Source organism: Heloderma suspectum, chromosome 2 (assembly GCF_057233095.1).
Source record: "Heloderma suspectum isolate Gila_16-S chromosome 2, 16-S_ref, whole genome shotgun sequence".
NCBI lineage: Eukaryota > Metazoa > Chordata > Lepidosauria > Squamata > Helodermatidae > Heloderma > Heloderma suspectum.
This window is the reverse complement of record NC_139459.1, coordinates 27,425,829-27,444,476: the sequence shown is the minus strand read 5'-3', so window position 1 is coordinate 27,444,476 and position 18,648 is coordinate 27,425,829. Positions and strand designations below refer to the sequence as shown.

The window sequence follows — 18,648 nt, the reverse complement described above, 5'->3', positions numbered from 1 at the left end:
CCAAGATGGAAGTTGAGCGTAGCCTAATGAGGTAAGGAACTCTGAGGGGCTGCAGCTGGCAAGAGAGTAGCATTCAATACTTACCACATGATTAGTCCTACCAATCGCATGATAGCCTCATTAAGGCTGTCAAAGAAGTCTCTCAGTGCCCGTCCTTGTTCCTTCATGTTCCCAATCACCAGTCCAAAGCTGATTGAGAACACAACCAGTCCAAGTGCATTTACTCCATTTACAGCCCCTGGAACAGGGATAATCTCCTTTTTCAATTGAGTTAGATTTTCCATTGCTTCTGACACGTTGTTTATAATGCCAGCAAGGACAGATGTTTCATTAGAATCATGGCCTGTACTAGGTATTCGTTCCTCATAGTTTGTTTTGAACTGTCAGAGATGGGGGGGAAAGGATAGATATTGTTTTCCAGGCATTCAGGAAACATTATTCCTAAGACCACTCAGTTGCCACACTCAAACGATTTACTTGAAACCTGCTGTACTAAGATAGAGGCAATCAAATCTTCCCTGCTTCCAGTGTTCTAATTTTGATTTTGAACAAAACAATATATTATTCTCCTTATTCCGACATTGATATACCAACAGTAATCACAGGACCATTTATATAGCTTTCCTGGTAAGCCACGGGGCCTATGTAGAAGATGCAATTGGCAAATCTGATCTCAGTTCTGGACCATGCTATCTGTATTGAACTAAGGCAGGTGTGGGAAACTTCTGGGGGTCTGGGGTCCAATTCTTCCCTGCAACCCACTGTGGGCTGCACCCCCCCCCCCCGCCCGCCATGGTGCTGAATTTGCCACCATGGCAGCAAAAAGGGGGCAATTTGTCTTTAAAATTGACCCTTTTTACTGCTGCACTGCTGAATTCTGGCAACAAACCACTAGCCCTTTTGCTGCCACACTGCCAAATTTCTGTGGCAAATTTGCATGCTCACAGACCACATGTTGCCCACCCCTGAGGCAGGGTAAAGCTGGTAAATGATGTTCTGTGTAACAGAGGCTATGTGTGCCTCATAGGAACATAGGAAGCTACCTTATACTGAGTCAGATCATTGGTCCAACTAGCCCAGTTTTGTTAACACTGACTGGCAGTGGCTCTCCAGGTTTTCAGGCATAATTATTTCCTAGTGTCAGGATTGAGACCAGGGCCCCTGCAGTTTCTGATTATTCTGATTCAGAGCCAGAACTAGAACAGTTAGACCAGAGAGTGGGGGAAGAAATTCTCCGAGAGTCTCCAGGAGTTGGTGAAGAATCTTCTCAAGGCCTTGACAACCAGGTGGCCCAAGCAGAGACACTGCCTCCCCACCGGGTGGGAAACCTAGTCCCTTCTGAGGAGGAGGGGTGTGACTTGGTGGATGCAAGGGCATGTCGTCAGTCCAAGCAGGCAGGGTTAGGGAGTGGCTCGAGACGCTCTGCCAGCCCAGAATAGCCTCTCACTGGAGCATACGTAATAGGCAGCCTCCCTAAGGTAGGGGCATAAGCTGCTTTTCAGATTTCACCATAGCTGCCTGCCTATCTTCAATTGGGTGGCCACTTCTCTACCTTGCAAAGCCTTCCCTAATAGAGAGCTCAAAATTAGCTGTTTAGGCGCTGGGGCAGTCTTTGAGTTTCACTGAAGTTGTATTGTTGACTCAGCCTTCCATCCTTCCGAGGTCAGTAAAATGAGTACCCAGCTTGCTGGGGGAAAGGTAGTCACGACTGAGGAAGGCAATGGCAAACCACCCCGCTACAGCCTGCCATGAAAATGCCAGTGAAAGCGGTGTCCCTCTAGGAGTCAGCAATGACTCAGTGCTTGCACAGGAGGAACCTTTGTTTTTTCCTTTCCTTGTATTGTGGAAAACCTCGCCAATTAGCCTAAGAAAAGCCATGACTAGTTTGAAGTTCGAGTCTCTGTTATGCTGGTTGTTTAGAGGGAGGGCTAATCATCTTGACATCTAGCTCTCCCTAGAGATGCCAGGATGTGTCCAGTGACAAAGATGGATCAAGTAGCATTCCCCATACTTCAAAGCTGGTCCCTCTGGGGGAGTGCAACCCCACAAAGGAAGTATCATGCACCTTGGGAGAGTTGGGCAGAGGGATAGTTCATTTTTTGAGAGCATTACTGAGCCAGACTGACAAGGGGAGTCAGTTTGACAAGGGGAGACTGAAATGTATCATTATCATTGAATAGTAAGGTTGGAAGGGGCCTGTAAGACCATCAAGTCCAACCCCTAAGTATTATAGAGCAATCACCTACAGTTGTATCCATATTTCACTAAATGGAGCTCATTTATAAGAATGAACAACCACAAAAGGATTTGCTAGAAAAATGATAGGGAAGGATTTGAAGCCTTACACTCTTTTTCTCTCAGTTTGCTCTGGCTCCTGAGTTTTCAAAGCATGAGATGGAAACCCTCTTCAAGTACATGCTTCTCTTTGGCCCTTCTAACTCCTACACAATTTTTAAAAATGTATTTTGACCAGATCGGAACATAATGTGGCCATAAAAACGTGCACATTGATGCCATCTAAATGTGATAATATGCTTTTGTTTCCATAATGTGAACCTTATGTAGGAGTGAACAAGCTACTAAACTCCACAGAGCTCTTCATCGAGCAGAAGAGCTCTGTGTAACACAAAACATAAACTACTGGACTCTTGTTTGAAAAGAGCAGCACACTATTACCTGTTTAAAGCAGGCTTCTACCAGATTTGGGGGAAACATGTTCCTGTGAAGAAGAAAAGAAACCTATTTGAGATGCATTACACATCTTTTACCATGATTTCAAGACCAAGAAGGGAAGAAATCAACTTATTTTTGCTCCATAGTAAAGTTGGTGCAAAGTTTTGGTTTATAGTGCAGAGATAAAGTGTGTTTGAGACAAGGTGCAATCCAGTGCACATGTATTAGGGAGTAAGCCCCTTTGAACTCAGTAGGATTTACATCCAAGAAAACAAGTATAGGTTTGGGTTGTGTGGTCACCATCCATAGCAACATAGGAAGCTGCCTTATCTCAGGGAAGATTAACTGTGCGTCTAGCCACTGTTATTTACCTTGACTGCTAGTAGCTCTCAAGGGTCACAGAAAAACATCTTTCCCATTGCCTGCTACCTGATCTATTTAACAGGAGATGCATGAATATAAAAAGTGTGTCATCTACCACCACTGGAGCCTGGTGACTCCGATGTCAGTGGGGCAGTGAATCCGCTCCAGGTTTCAGTCAGAACCCATCAGAACTCTAAAGGAGCTATTCAACATGCTTGGATAGTTCCTTTAGAGTTCTGACTAGTTCTGACTGAAACCCGGAGCAGATTCACTGCTCCACTGACATCGGAGCCACCAGCCTCCACTGTCTACCATGTACATCTTTGCAGCTCCCCAAATTAATCTTAGTGAACATCCCCCTTAATGTTTGAGCAGCCACTACAAACCTGGTAACTATTTTCTGTTAGAAGTCAGGACTTCTTATTGGCTTTATTGGTCATTCCACGACCAACACTGTGTTGCCAGGTCACTGCAAGTTAGCAGGCTTTCTCGGTAGTAGCTCCCACCCTCTGGAACACTCTCCCATGTGTGGTTCGAGAGGTGGAACCTGTGGCGAGCTTCAAACGCCTCTTGAAAATGCATTTGTTCACTCAGGCTCTCCCTGACTTGTAATCACTCATGACACACTGCTCTGCTTTACAGCTTTTGTTGTAATGCTTTTATGGTATTTATTGTTTTATACTGTTTTTATATCGGTTTTTACACTATCCTGTATGTGGTTATTACACTGTACTGTATGTGTAAATTGCTTAGACATTCTAGGATGTCAAGCAGAATAGAAGCAGTTTAAACAAACAAATAAGTCTGTCTTGGTTGAACAATAGAAGTATGATTTTAATTTGATCATTGGCATTGGACATAGAGGTTCAAATTGAACTTCTCCATTCAGAATATAATGAACAATATAGTGAATAATGACACTAATAATCTACCACAAATAATGAGGCACTATTCCATTGATATTTTATGATAGCATCCCACCAAATATTGTGTGGACATGGTTTAAATACTAGTGCCAAAAATGCATTACAAAAATGCCTTGCAATCAATTCATAGAAGTAATTCTCAAAATTTTCAAATGCTTTTACAAGGTCCAACTATGGGAAGAATTGGGAAGTTATTCAATGCTAGACTTCATTAATAAACAGCACAACTTAATTTAAAGATGGTTATAGATCTGATCAATAAACCCTTGTGAATCAGCCTTGCAAATAAGTCCACAAAAGTTACTAGCAGGCAAAAAAAATATTTGCCTGCACTGTGTTTCCATGCTGGCTGTGGATTAGGGGAAGTTACCCTAAGCGGGAGGACTCAGCCTCTCCCAGATATGTTCACCAGGGTTCTTGGTGCAGCCCTAGGCTCAACTCGAGAGGTGGGGAGGGGGGCTAACCTTAGTCTACAGGGAATCCATCTCCTGATCAAGTACCCAGTCCAGCACTCAGGCAGCTTTGAATGTTTAGATTTGGTGCTGGGATCTTGAGACAAGATTGGGATTCTGTTGGTATACCACCCACCCCACTGCCTAATGGTCTCCCTACCTGAGCTGATGGAGGTGGTCTTGAGTGTGGTGTTGAGGACCCCAAGGTTGGTGGTCTCAGGGGACTTTAATATTCATGCTGAGGCTCTCTTGATATGGGTGGATCAGGACTTCATGGCCTCCACACCAAACACGGGCCTGTCTCAGTTAATATCTGGCCCAACGCATGTAGCAGGACACACCTTAGATTTGGTTTTCTTTACTGGACTAGGGGATAATGATCTGAGTGGGAGGAGCCAGTAGTGACTCTGTTGGCCTGATCACCTGATCAGTCTTGACCTTCATGCTGCCTGTAAGCTCTGCAGGGGTTGTGGACCAAATGTGACGGTCTGTCCCAGGAGACTGGTGAATCCAGATGAGGACTCTTGTGGACTTTCCTGTAGGTTCAGCCTGTTGTCCTGCCAAGGCTCTGGTCTCCGCTTGGAATGAAGGGGTGATTAGGGACCTTGATACAATTCTTCCCAAACATCCTCAATCTAGTCATAAAGCTACATCTGCTCCCTGGCATTCCTGGGAGCTGAGGGCAATGAAATGACAAAGTGAACAACTAGAGTGCAAATAGCAAAAGACTCATATTGAGTATGATTGAACACAGTTAAGAATCCATTGTTGATCTTATTCTGTTGTGGTGATAGCGGTGAAGAGATCCTACATGTCTGCTACCGTTGAGTCTCTTCAGTGTCATCCAGCAGAGCTCTTTAGAATGGTGAAGAGTCTTCGTGGAGTGAGCCCTGGGTAGCAACAGCTTCAGCCTTCAAAAGCTTTCTCTGACCAATTTTCTAGACATTTTGCAGATAAAGTCGCTCGTATCTGTGCTGACTTAGACTCTACTGTTTTAACAGAGTCAGAGATCAATATGACCAGAGTGCTGTCTGGCCATATTATCATGGATGCATTTAAACCTGTACAGTCTGAGAATGTGAATGATGAGCCTTGCCCATCCTGAGTTGTGAAATCTGTCAGGGGTAGGCTGGGTATTTGGGCCTCGGAGGTGATTAATGCCTCCTTGAGCTAGTCCCCACTAGCTTAAAGGAAAGAGCGTTGAAGCCACTATTGAAGAAACCTAGTCTAGACCCATTTTTTTTTATAATTAGCACCCGGTGTCAAATTTATCATTCCTGGGCAAGGTGTCGGCATGTGTGGTGGCTGATCAGCTCCAGGTAGTGTTAGATGATACTTTGGATCCATTCCAATCTGGGTTCAGGCCTGGCTTTGGGAAAGAAACAGCCTTGGTCACCCTAGTAGATGACTTATGTCATCTACTAGGGTAACATGCCGACACTGGATGAGTCCTCCTCAGAGGAAGACCCAGAGCCTCCACAGCTGCTGAGGCTCAGGACCTGTCAGGGACAGAAGGCCTAGAGGAGCCTGGGCCTTGGTAATGTCCACACAGGGCCCGAAGACAGAAGAGGAGAGACCACAAGCCCTCAGGAGCAATGTAGACTGAAGAGGCAAGCCGGGCTCCTTGTGCCCAAGAGAAGTACCCGGCTGTAGTAGAGGGCTCATTGAGAGAAAGGGGACTCTTCAAGAGGAGACTCTTTCTAGAAGCTACTCATAAGCCTCAGCTGGACCTTAGGCTGGGTTCTGACAGTGTCTGCTTACAAACAGCAGTTGGGAGCTGGAAGAGTTGCTAGAAACAATGTCTGTCCTACTGATCTAGTGCCAGCCCTTTTTGCCTTTGAATCCCTAGCTCCCATTGGACTGAACCCATCATGAATACCTCTGGACTGGCTTTTGACTACACTTCCTGCTTTATCAGCTGTGGGGTCTTACCTAACTCCCCCTTGGAGTGAATCTCAAGTAACTACCTTGTGGACTTCCCATTGACCATTCTTCCTGCCTGAACCCTGTTTGCTGTGATGCCTTGGTCCTCTTGCTGCCTGTCTTATTGAGGCTCTCTAATCTGTGTAGAACTCCAAGGGCCTCCTGGTTATTGACCTTGGTCTGCTAGTCAAGCCTGAGGATGGAGAGTGACCAAGGCTAAGGAATGGATGGTGCGGGGGGAGGGATTGTGACTCTGTTGGTTCTCCTCGACCACTTAGTGACTTTTGATATCATCAACCATGGAATCCTTTCGGATCATTTATCCAGGCAGGGCATAGGTGCCATGGTGTTACAGTGATTCTGGCCCTTCCATTGGCCTGTGTGGAGCCACAAAGTCCCACCTTATCTCCTATTAGGGATGGTGCAGACAGCCGATTGGGTCCAGGAATCTGGCGGACTCCCCCTGTCCACTGCCCCAAGCTGTGCCTGCCGAGCCCCTGCCCTACTTGAGCTCCCCCCATGCTCATCAAGCCACCTGAACTCACCCTGGGCCTGCCCAGCGAACTCTGCGATTGCATTTTGCTGACGAAAATGGCAATTGCGAAAATGCGAACATCTGATCTTACGAAAAATGGCACTGTGAATGGCCGATATACATAAGATCACAGGTGTAAATGGCCCATTTACACCTATAATCTTGCATATATCGGCCATTCACGGCACCATTTTGCATAAGATCAGATGTGTGCATTTTCACAATCGCCATTTTCTTTCACAAAATGGCGATCCCAGAGCTTGATGGACAGGTCCAGGGTGAGTGTGGGCGGCTTGATGAGCCTGGGGGGGGGCTTGGATGTCGGTCCAGGGGGCACAAGCTGCGTCAGCATCTGGGCGGTTGTCCGGAGGACCCAAGCTGGGGAGCGTCCAGCCATCCCTATCTCCTATACTTTTCAATATCTAAACAAAACTGCTGGGGGAAGTGCTTTGGGCTGAAATGCCATCAGTACGCGGATGACACTCAGCTCTACCACTCATTTCAATCTAATGAGACTAGGAAAGCTGTTGAACTCTTAAACCAGTATCTGGAGGTTGGTTTTGGATGGATGAAGGCAAACAAGCTGAAACTTAATCCAGACAAGACACAGGTACTGTGGGTAGGGAAGCCGACTAATCTGGATAGAGGATTATATGTTGCACTTCTCCTGACGGACTAAGGGTACAGTTTTGGAGGGCTCCTGTATTCAGTGTTAACTGGGGGAAATCAGGTGGTGCCAGTGGTGAGGAGTACTTTTTACCAGTTTAAGTTGGTATTGCAGCTGCAACTCTATTTTTGTTAACCGCCCAAAGAGCTTTGGCTGTGGGGTGATATAGAAATATAATAAATGAAATGAAAATGAAATCTAGAGAGGGATGATCTTGCCTTGGTTATTCATGCTCTGATGACATCCAGGCTGGACTAATGTAATGTGCTGTATGTGGGGCTGCCTTTAAAGATATTTTGGAAACTTCAGCTGGTGCAGAATATGGCTTCCCAGATATTGGTGCGGGCTGGACAATCAGCTCATGTGACACTGATACTGTGCCAGTTGTAGTAGTTGCCACTGCATTTCCAGCCCAATTTAAAAAGCTGGTTTTAACATTTAAAGGAGGGCAGGGAACACGTGGCACTTCAGATGTTGGGGGAATGCAATTCCCATCAGCCCTACCCAGTATGGCCTATATGGGAGATGCAGTCCAACAACATCTGGAGGACCACACATTCCGCATCCCTGCTGTAAAATCTTAAACATTTTGGGCCCAAGTTACTTAAAAAGTTTGGGCCCAAGTCTTCACCCATATGAACCTGCCTGTACTTCAAGGTAATCAACAGAGGCCTTCTTACCTGCCTGCTGCCAAGGGGAGTTAGGTTGGTGAATTTAAGAGAGAGGGCATTTTCGGTAGTGGCCCCATACCTCTAGAACAAGCTTCCGTTGGGGGTTCATCAGGCCCCTGAAGGCCCACCTGTTTTCACTGTCCTTTTCTTAATGTTTCAGTTGCTGGTTTTATTTATCATCCTTGTTTGGATTGAATTTTATTGAGTTACATTGTTTCTTTTATCTTGTACACTACCTTGGTAGGATCCCACCCTCAAAGGCGGACAAAACATAGTTTTGAATGAATGAATGAATCAAGTCCCCTCCTATACAGCCAACATGGAAATGCAAGCAACTAGCCTTTGAGCAGGCCAATTAAAAAAACACACAACTGTTTTCCACTAGGGAAAAGTTTTTCCTTCCTCTGTGGCTAGCACAAAAGCCAAAGTGGTATAGGAAGAATGGAGCACTCTGTCCTTTCTCCACCAGCTCACACACTTGCCTACATGGAATTTTCTGATCGCCTATGGCTACCAGGGGAGTTGTTAAATACAAGGCTGCCTTAGGTCTATGTTTGTATATTATTAATGAGCTCAGGGTGCCATCTTGGGGGGGGGGAAGGATTGATAACTCTGAGTGTGCCATCATGACATTAATCCATTTAGCCATACAGTGTCACCCATAACAGTGTTTTGCCTAGTGAAACAATTTTGCTAACACCATAGAAAATGCCACCTTACCTAATTAAGTCCAGAAAGGCATCTGCAGCTGTCACTCGCACAATCTTGCCTTCTCGGTGCATTTTTTCCTTTGACCCTTTCCCAGGGTGGATGATGACCACCATGATTATTCCAATCAGGACAGCAATGATTGTGGTACTCATGTAGTACACGACTGCTCGGAGTCCCATCTTTCCTGAGGCTTTACTGTCCAGGGCAGCAACTCCTAGCAAATGGAAGCCCAAGTGTAAAGCTAGAGGCTATACATCTTAGTAAACTGTGAAAAGACATGGCAGATCAAATGCTTTTTGGTGGAAAGATGACCACAACACAGGTTCCATTCCTCTATGGAGGCTACTGTATCACCATTTTTCAACTCCGCCCCTCCCACCTCAAGCACAAGATCGCCTCAATCACTGGGACCATCAATCTTCCTGGGAAGTTGCGAATGAGGGCAGCTGAAAGGGTTGTGACTGAGCATGTCCCATAGAGTCTAAATGAGAGCCCATGTGGTGTAGTGGTTAGAGAGTTGGACTAGGATTTGGGTGATCTCAGTTCTAGTCCCCACTCGGCCATGAAGCTCACTGGGCCAGTCACTGGCTCTCAGCCTAGCCTACCTCACAGGGTTGTTGCGAGGATAAAATGGAGAGGAGGAGGAGCATGTAAGCTGTTCTGGGTTTCTTACAAGAGGAAAAAGTTGGGATATAAATGTAATAATAAAAAGTAAAGCCTAAATAACTGATCTTGATCTAGTAGATCAAGGTCAGTTATTTAGTCCCTTGATTACTTTTATGCTGAGTCTGGCTGAGCCTAAGCAGGACAGATACTTCCACCCCCTGATGTTGTCCCTCATACCTCCACAACAGACAGCAAGCTAAAATTTGGTGCGCACGTGGTGCAAGAGACACTATCTTTTGTCCAGAGGCAGTATATCATTTTAATACTGGATGCTGGAGATACAGAGCTTCTCTACACGAGCAATTTATTGCACGCTCATGATTGGCCACTCACAGAATTTTGTGGGTCCTTTACATGACGTCATCACCCTCCAGGATGTCTCCCGTACTTTCCGCCCTTTATCTCGCTTTTATAAAGATTGGAGATAAGCTGAAATAAACCTTAATGCCGCTATATCGGCAGTGTGTAAAGCTGGCATTGCATTATAATACAACCACTAGATGGCACTGTTTCATTGAACATATAGAGCATTGCTGAGAAGGGAAGTTTTCAATTCCAGATCACATGTTCACCGTCTAAAGGAGCCCATCATGAACCTGGAAAGACTCTGGAAGAAGAAAGCCTGGTAATGGTGCAGTGGTTTTGCTTCATGTAGAGATGCCCACAAAAAGTGGCAGGGCTGCTGCTATCGTGCTCTGTTTTTGCACTTCCAAGAGTCATTTGGCTGGTCACTGTTGGAACAGGATACTGGCTTAGATGGACCCTTGGTATGATCCAGCAAGGCTCTTCTTATGTTCTTATTAGAAAAGTGTGAAAATGGTCAATTTCTACCATTTTCTACCATCTCCCTTGAAAGTTGGGCACAGTGTGCTTCATGCCAGCAATCAGGGATCCACCAGCACATAGATAGGGTGGAAGTTGTCCTGTTTCTCCTTCGTGCACAGAATCCAATTCCCTTGGATTGGGAAAGAGTGACTCTGAAATAACAGTCAGGAACATATCTATGTTTTCAGAATGCACTGCATTCTACTGAGGAGTACACAATAAAAGTTTGTGCCTGAATTTCTTATTTGTTTATAAAATGAACCAGTCATGTTTCCAAAACTGTACAAAATAATATCTTTAAAACACTACATAATGAACATTATGTATTTGACTATAGATACTATTATGTAAAATATCCAGCTAGTGTTGTCTCTTACTGTGCCTTAATCATGTTTCCAACAGATGTACTCCTCTTTAAGTTGCAATTTTAAATATACGCTGAACTTGTGTGAGTACATCCATATACCAGTACTCCCACGGATACATGGGTAAAATGTTATACATTCACAAAGAATAAAGGAAGAAAAAGCTTCTCAAATGAAGGACAAAGAGAGACAGCATTTCTGTCTGCATCAATTTGACAAAGGTAGTAGATTCCAAAGGTGTCAGAATTCCTTGTTGGAAAGTCTGGTGTAATTTACAGCAGAGTTGCTTTATATAAAGAAAGCATGGCAAGACAGCATTTAGCAATAAATGCAAAGGCAATAAATGCAGGCTACAGCCTGTTCAAAAGGTTCAAATCAACTTGCTTTAGTAAAGCTTTTATACACATCATCAGAGAAGGCTATCTAACACTATTTAACTACAGGCACCCCCTAAAACTGTGTGTGTGAGTGTATATGAGCAAAGGCATGAGATACGGTTACTTGCTTCCTTCCAGGAGAAAGCCACATGGCACTTGCTGCAGAGGCACAGGCAGAAGGAAGGGGAAGGGGAGGGTGCAGGAAATAGGAACTAATCAAGCTACAGGACATTCTCTATCTCCCCCTAGCGTCTGGAAGCATGCAGGGTTGTTCCTATTATCCAACAACTCTAACCAGACTTTGTGTGCAATTTAAAATCAGCAATGTGAGGCAGCCATTTTGACTTTTTGTTTCAGATTTAAAAATGGCTACGTGGCATTGCCATCCATGCTGTCAGGCAAATCAGGGAGCAAAGCATCTGAGAAGGCTAGGTACTGCCATCAACTCAGTTAGACAGGGACCTTCCACTCTCAACCATCTACCACTCTTCATGGATCTGGATCACCATGGCATGATAAAACCAGCAATAACCAAAACATCTATGACTTAGGGCAGAAGCCTTGAATTCCAAGGCAAATGCACAAAAATACATATCAAAACTATTTATTAGGAAGCAGAAGGAATAGGCAATAGAAAATAAACAATAAGGGCACAATCCAGTCTGTGCCATATGAGATTCTCTACACATCAGGCTCACGAGAGAGAGGTCAGTAAGTAGAAAGCCCACATGCACAAGCAGCCAAATAGAAGAGGATAATCACCAGACAATGGCATGTCTGGTGATTAAGCAGCAGCCCAGACTCTAAAACCCAAGGACGAGGAGCCAAATGAGAACTCAGAACCAGGCCCTGACACCAAGCTGAGCCTGCCATGAAGGAGCTCCTTGAACCAGAGACCCCTGTACTGGAAACCCTGGGGACAGCACGCCTGGACTAGAATCTGCCAAGGGACCAGCCACCTCTACAACAGGGGCTTCATGCTTCTGGAGGCCTCCTCAGCACTGCAAGCAATTCATCTGGTGGGAGTTAGCAGAAGGGCAGAGGTGTGGTAAGCTCCAGGCCAGTTTAAGGCTCTCCACTGCTCAGGAAGTGGGTGGAGCCTGGCAGAAGTACTCAAGACCCAGGAGGTGTACCTGAAGGCTCAACTGAACTCCAGATCTTTTGGGAGCAACTTGCTAACTTGGAGTTGTTTGAGGTCCTGTAACCCTGGCCTGATCTACTACTTTCTATTTTATTTTTGATAATGATAATGATAAAACCTTTACTGCCAGAAGTGATAAGCCATCACAATTTGATATATTTAAAATAAAATACATATAGGAGGATAGGCTAAAATAGAATACAACAAAATAGTAGATAAAATTTGATAAAAATAGCAGACAAAGTTACAAAGAGTAAAAAGAATATAAAATTTCAAGATCACATTGACATGACTCTGAAGCTTCCCAGCAAGACACTAGGCCGACACATGTAAAGGAGAATGAAATTTATACGGGGAGGATGCATCTCCGACCCTGCATAAGGATGCATTATGGTTGGTTTTGGTGCCTAGCTGTTAACTTACTTGCAGCCAAGTTACATAATGTTCTGTCTTTTTTCTTCCTCTGAGGAATCCAAGCCAGCTTATATGATCCTCCTCCACTCCATTTTATCCATTTGTTTGTTTCATTTATATCCCACCTTTTCTCCAAGGATCCCAAGCTGGCAAACATGAATACCCTCCTCTCCATTTTATCCTCACAAGAACCTTGTGAGATAGGTTAAGCTGAGAGTCAGTGACTGGCCCAAAGTCACCCAGTGAGCCTCATCACCAAGTAGGGTCTAGAACCCGGATCTCCTGGGTCTGTCCAACATTCAAACCATTACACCACACTGACTCTCTAATGGCTCTGTTTGTCATAGAACCTGTGAGCTTCTGCTCATAGCCAGAACAGGACAGACACAATCCCTATTCAGGTGTTCCAGTTCCCCACATCATTAGAATTGTGTGCGGGAGAGCAGGGATGAGTGTGCTAACTGAGGCCCTTCTGTCACTGTCCCTATTGCCCTCTATGAGTTGGAGGATAAATGTCTGCAGCAGTGAGCCCAGGTGGTTTAGAACCCTAGTAGATCGGGGTTCTGAATGGCGGGGGGGGCTACATGAATAGAGTAGCCAGGCCCTCTGCTGCTGACATTCTCCCTCAAACTAGGGTGGACACTTGAATAATAAAAAAGGAGGAAATGCATCACCAAAAAGGAGGACAGTGGTTTGCGTAACGTTTGCATAGGCTGATTTATAGGTACTGATGCAAATTTAGAAATTATTACACAGATAAATGTTTACTCTATAGAGTCCAAATCCAGATTGGGACCCTAGTGTGTGTGTGTGTGGGGGGGAGGGGACTTTTAAGATCTATTCTAAAGTAGGGTGGCCACTTTTGAACTACCCCAAAAGAGGACAGTGATTTGCATAACCTTTGCATATGCTAATTTATAGGCACAGATGCAAATTTAGAAATTTTTGTAATTTCAGTACGAATACACTCCCCTCCACCATACTGTGGAAGACTGTGACCAGGTGACCTGAGTGCCCTGCCTGTTCAGCCTATCAGGTGCTAACTGTGGATGGGATTCATGGGAAAGAGTTCTTATGGTTTATGATCTTTAAACTGGAATTGAACAGGACATCCCTTTGAATAGCAGACACCTAAAAATAGAGGATGGTCCTCTGGCAGCCCTTCAAACAAATAAAATTTCTGTACCACCCAATAGCCAAAGAGGACTGCTCTCCGTAAAAGGGAGACCTGGCCACTCTACAAGTCTAGAGTAAAAATGAAAAAAAGACATAACTGCTAGACACAGATTTGAAGTAACGTCTGTTTTTGGCCAGGGAGGAAGTGAAAATCTGACTTTAACAGCAAAAAGGGTATATGAATAAAGCAGGGGTCCCCAGCATGGCACCCTGAGCGCCTCCAATGGCACCCGTGAAGGGGTCCCCAACAAAGTGCCTGTAGGCACCCAATTTTTAAAAATATTTTTATATTTTATTTTGTCTCATTTTTAAAATATACATACATGGATTTGTATGAAATGCATACAGCTTTGTAGGAATTATATATAGGCTTCAACAAAAGCAGACAAAATATCCAAAGAAGTTTCTATTTCAAGGTGGTGTCTACATGCCACCCATTCAAAGTGTTGTAAGGTCCTTAATCCATTGCATTATAGGAGGTGTTTATTTTTCCAGTGTTGTAATATCAGTCTTTTAGCTGTCAAAAGGGCACAGAGAATCCATTTATGCTGACCATTTGTTAATTTCCATGAAGCAGGTAAATCATTTAAAAGAGCATGTACATCAGGGAATATTAAAGAGTGTTCCAGTACAAAATTTATCTGTATAATATTCTCCTCACCAAAAGAAGCAACTATTGGATATTGCCAAAACATATGTTTAAAAGAAGCATTAGCTGTATTGCACCACCAGCAATGAGCTGAATTAGACAATCCTTTATTAAAGAGACGCTGCCGTGTCCAATAGACACAAAACAAAAGTTTTTGCTGAGTAAGAAGCAGTCTAAGAACCATAGATGCGGCGACAGGTAGATGCCAAAGCCGTCTCTCAAATTCCCAAATGTGCCCACAGGTCCAAAAAAGTTTATACAATTGTAAATATAAATAAAACACAACAAATCTGGTATTAGCTAGGTTCACTATGTAATGCAGAGGGTTCTCAGAGTGAAGTTGATGAAGAAATATATTCATTTGGGCCATGGCTCATGAATCCTTCATTGGAGTCAAGACCTCAGTCAGGTTCCCCCAATGTCAGATTTTGTGGGCTGATCTTACTCAAGAGATATATATGGAAGGCATTTTGTACATGATCGGATGTGCTCTTGTCTTCTCTTACTACTTCCCATGTTCTAAGATGCTGAGACCCTTGGCATGGAGCCCAACTTCCACAGCTGGAGCCCCCTGGCTCAAAATAAGCCCCATGTTGTCCTTTGGAAGGCGTCTCATTTAAACACTCAAGTGCAAGATAACAAGACACTTTTGGATGCTCGGCCCAGCGGTACATTTCCTATTCCTCACATCTGCCAGGGCAGGGGCCTGCTGTGCAGGCTGTTTAGATACCAATTTAACTCTTTGCATTTTTCCGTCTTTTGCTCATGGTATTGGAATGCACCACACAATATGCTTTTTAAAGGAAACTAAGGGGGTAATTTAACTTCTTTATGTGTGCTAAGCAGAGCAGGAGGTAGGCACTAGCAGGGATTCACAGCAAGCCATAGAAGAGTGATTAGTAACAGCTGACAGCCTCAGACCAAGACTCTTTCTCTTGGGTTGCCTCATTGTAATACCAGAGTACAAAGGACTTACTGTCCCAGGGCCAAGAAGCAGAAATGCAGGAGCCATGGCGAAGAGCAGCACAAAATTTTTCAGTAACAAAACACAGCTGATACCTGCTTAGTAGAGATCAAAAAGGCCATCCTTTTAGGAATGTGACATTTAAATTAGCACGCTCTTCTACAAGAGCCATTTCCCCTCCTCACTAAAAAGTTTAAAGACACCCATTCACCAAGATTGGTTGTGGCGGTGGCGTGGCGGAAACAACAGCCTTCCCATTTCAAAGGCCACTTGCTTCTGAGAAAGGACTGCCAGTTGATGATTTTGTTGGATCTCCTAATGTTAAAGTAAGCATGATGTAATGCAGTGAATTACTTTTGTTTAATGAGAGGCGAGTTCATCATAGTAACTTCTTAAGCTGGACAAAGAGCCCAATCTCTCAGAATGCAGAGCAGCGTAGCAGAAAAATTAATATCCTGGTAAAACAACACATTTGAAGCAAATCCTCGATACATGTAAAACAAGAGGGACTTGTATCTGCTTGAAAGATCATTATATTCATTTGGCCAGAGGTTACCGTCTTTCTCACATTAAACTCACCAGCCAGAAGTACTGTATGTGTGGATTTGTACAACCAGTCCGCATAATTATGCCTCATTTATAGAATGCTTTTTCCTAAGTGTGCTGCATACATCGGCCCCGCACAACTTAAGGCTCAACAAGCTGAAAGCAGCCCGATATCCATGTACAGCAGCCCACTAGGAACTGAGCACTGTTCTTACAGTGAAAAAGCTGGATATAAACTTTCGACATTAAAATAAAATAATAACCCCCCTTGAAATGCAAAAGCTGGAGCAGGGCTGCTAAAAAGAGGGCACATGATAATATGTGGCTGGTGGGCTATCTTAGGTTCAGGGGTTCGCAAGTTGTGCAGGCCAGGCATATATTATACCAACACAAGAAGCTGCTTTATACTAGGGCTGCGCAGAGACCCCCCCGATCCGATTTGGAAGCCGCTTTGCGGCTCAGGCAGCCAATTTGGCTCAGGCAGATTCGGGGGGGCCCTGATCCGCCTTGGCCCCGAAGCAGGGTTCAGGTGGCGAACCCCGGTTCAGTTCGGTTCCTCTCCTGATGCCCCCGTGCAACCTCCCATCTCCTTACCTGTGCCGCCTCCTCCTCCGCTGCCACAGCCATTGCCTTCTCTGTTACCACACCGCCACCACCTTCTCAGCCGCCTTCTCCACCACCTTCTCTGTTGCTGCCGCTGCTGCCGCTGCTGCCGCCTTCTCTGCTGTTGCCATTTCCTGAGGCCTGGACGCACGACAACTGATCTTCTTGCCATTTTAAAAATGGCAACTCCCTGCAAGAAGATGAGTCACCGTGTGTCCAGGCCTCAGGAGATGGTGGAAAAGACAGTGGCGGTGGTGGCGGGCAGTGGCAGAGAATATGGTGGTGGCAGGCGGCGGTGACAGAGAATATGGTGGTGGCAGGCGGCGGTGACAGAGAATATGGTGGTGGCAGGCGGCGGTGACAGAGAATATGGTGGTGGCAGGCGGCGGTGGTGGCAGGCGGCGGCGGCGAAGGCGGCGGTGGTGACGATGGAGAAGGTGGCGGCACGGCAGTGGAGAAGGCGGTGGCGCAGCAGCGGCAGCAAGGAGAAGGCAGTGGCAGCAGCTCAGGTGAGGACCAGGTGGTGCTGGGGGGGCTGGGCTGGGGGCCGAAGCTCCGAAGTGCACCGAGTGCTTTGGAGAGCCCCCGACCTGCTCCAGGTCACTTCGTGCCCCCTCTGCTTTACCTGGAAGGGGCACAAAGTGACCTGGAGCAGCCCATTTGGTTCAGGCCTCGGGCTGAAGAGGTGCACAGTCCTACTTTATATGGAGTCAGACCATCAGGCAACACTGAATGGCAGCAGCTCTAATGGATTTCGGGCAGGAGTTTTCCAGCTGTACCTGGAGATGCCAGGGAATGGACCTGGGACCGTCTGCCTGCAAAACAGGTGATGTAGCACTGAGCTATGGCCCCTCTTTAAAGCAACACTGGAAGTTAGATTAGTATTATTATTACCATACTTAAATGAGTGGTTGATGGTGAAAGATTAAAGCTTGGTTAAGGTTACTCAGTAAGTTCAAGGCTGAGCAGACACACAAATTGGGAACTTCCAAGTCCATCATCATTAGGACCATGCCAAAAATTGTCCTAGATGAACTTTTGATTCAAAATTTGGAAGCTCTGGGTGGGTGGAATTTCCTGAGATTGCACTCCTCCCACCCTGGTTCATCACCAGCCCTGTTCAAATTTTTTTGGCTGCTACTGCCTATTTTGCAGTCCTGCCAACAATGCAACCGTGTATCTAGGAATCCCAGCACATGGTGGCCACCTTCCACCACCCCGATGCCCTAGAGCAGAAGCAGGTAACTTGTGGCCGACAACTCCCATGATCCCTCACCATTGGTTATGTTGGCTAGGCCTGATGGGAATTGTAGGCCAAAACATGTGGAGGGTCACAAGTTACCCACCCTTGTCCTAGCCTGATAGGATAAGAAATATTATTCTCACTCTGACTGGCTTCATGATAACGCTATCTGATGACATCCTGCCCTCAATGTACAAAGTCTTGGGGCTTTTCTACACGGGGAATTTATTATAAGCTTGTCATTCCCTACTTACGGTTGTTTACAGGTTCATTAGACAATGTCGTGACCCTCCGGTTTCACTTCTGTATCTAACCAGCACTTTCGGCAAAAATTTTTAGAGCAGGGAAAATGCGGCATTTAATTGTGAAAGCAATAGGGGTGTGATTCCCTCTTGTGTATTTGCACTATTCTGCTAGACCACAGTACCACCTAGAGGTTATGTAGCAGAAAAGCAGGAAAGGAAACATTCCTTGTGTAGTGCTTGGATCTCAATTCTGTGACAAAACTGAAAGTAGATACAGCAGATTAACAGCCTCATGTAGCAAAGCTTTTGGGGAGAAAACAATTGTGGCCACCCAGCACCAGGACTCCTGGGAGCACTATTGTCACTGGTGGTAAGTTTGTGGCCAGCTTTGTCCCCTTTCATGTTCCTGAAAATTGCCAAAATGATCTCCCCAACTTTGCAAGCTGTGAATAGGGTGGCAAAACTGTAGAGGCCTTTTCAGTCTGTTCCTAGACCAGATTTTCCAAATGCTCT

At 45.3% G+C, this 18,648-nt stretch overlaps 1 protein-coding gene across 1 annotated transcript in view; it reads right to left on the bottom strand.

Moving 5' to 3' along the window:
• SLC1A3 (solute carrier family 1 member 3) overlaps nt 1-18,648 on the bottom strand; it is a 69,191-nt gene that overhangs the window by 10,340 nt on the left and 40,203 nt on the right. The window contains exons 3-5 of the mRNA XM_084832052.1: nt 8,931-9,135; nt 2,677-2,719; nt 85-380 (exon numbers count right to left, since the gene is read on the bottom strand). Of these exons, the coding sequence (XP_084688178.1) occupies nt 85-380; nt 2,677-2,719; nt 8,931-9,135 (544 nt within the window). The remainder of the gene's footprint in view (nt 1-84; nt 381-2,676; nt 2,720-8,930; nt 9,136-18,648) is intronic.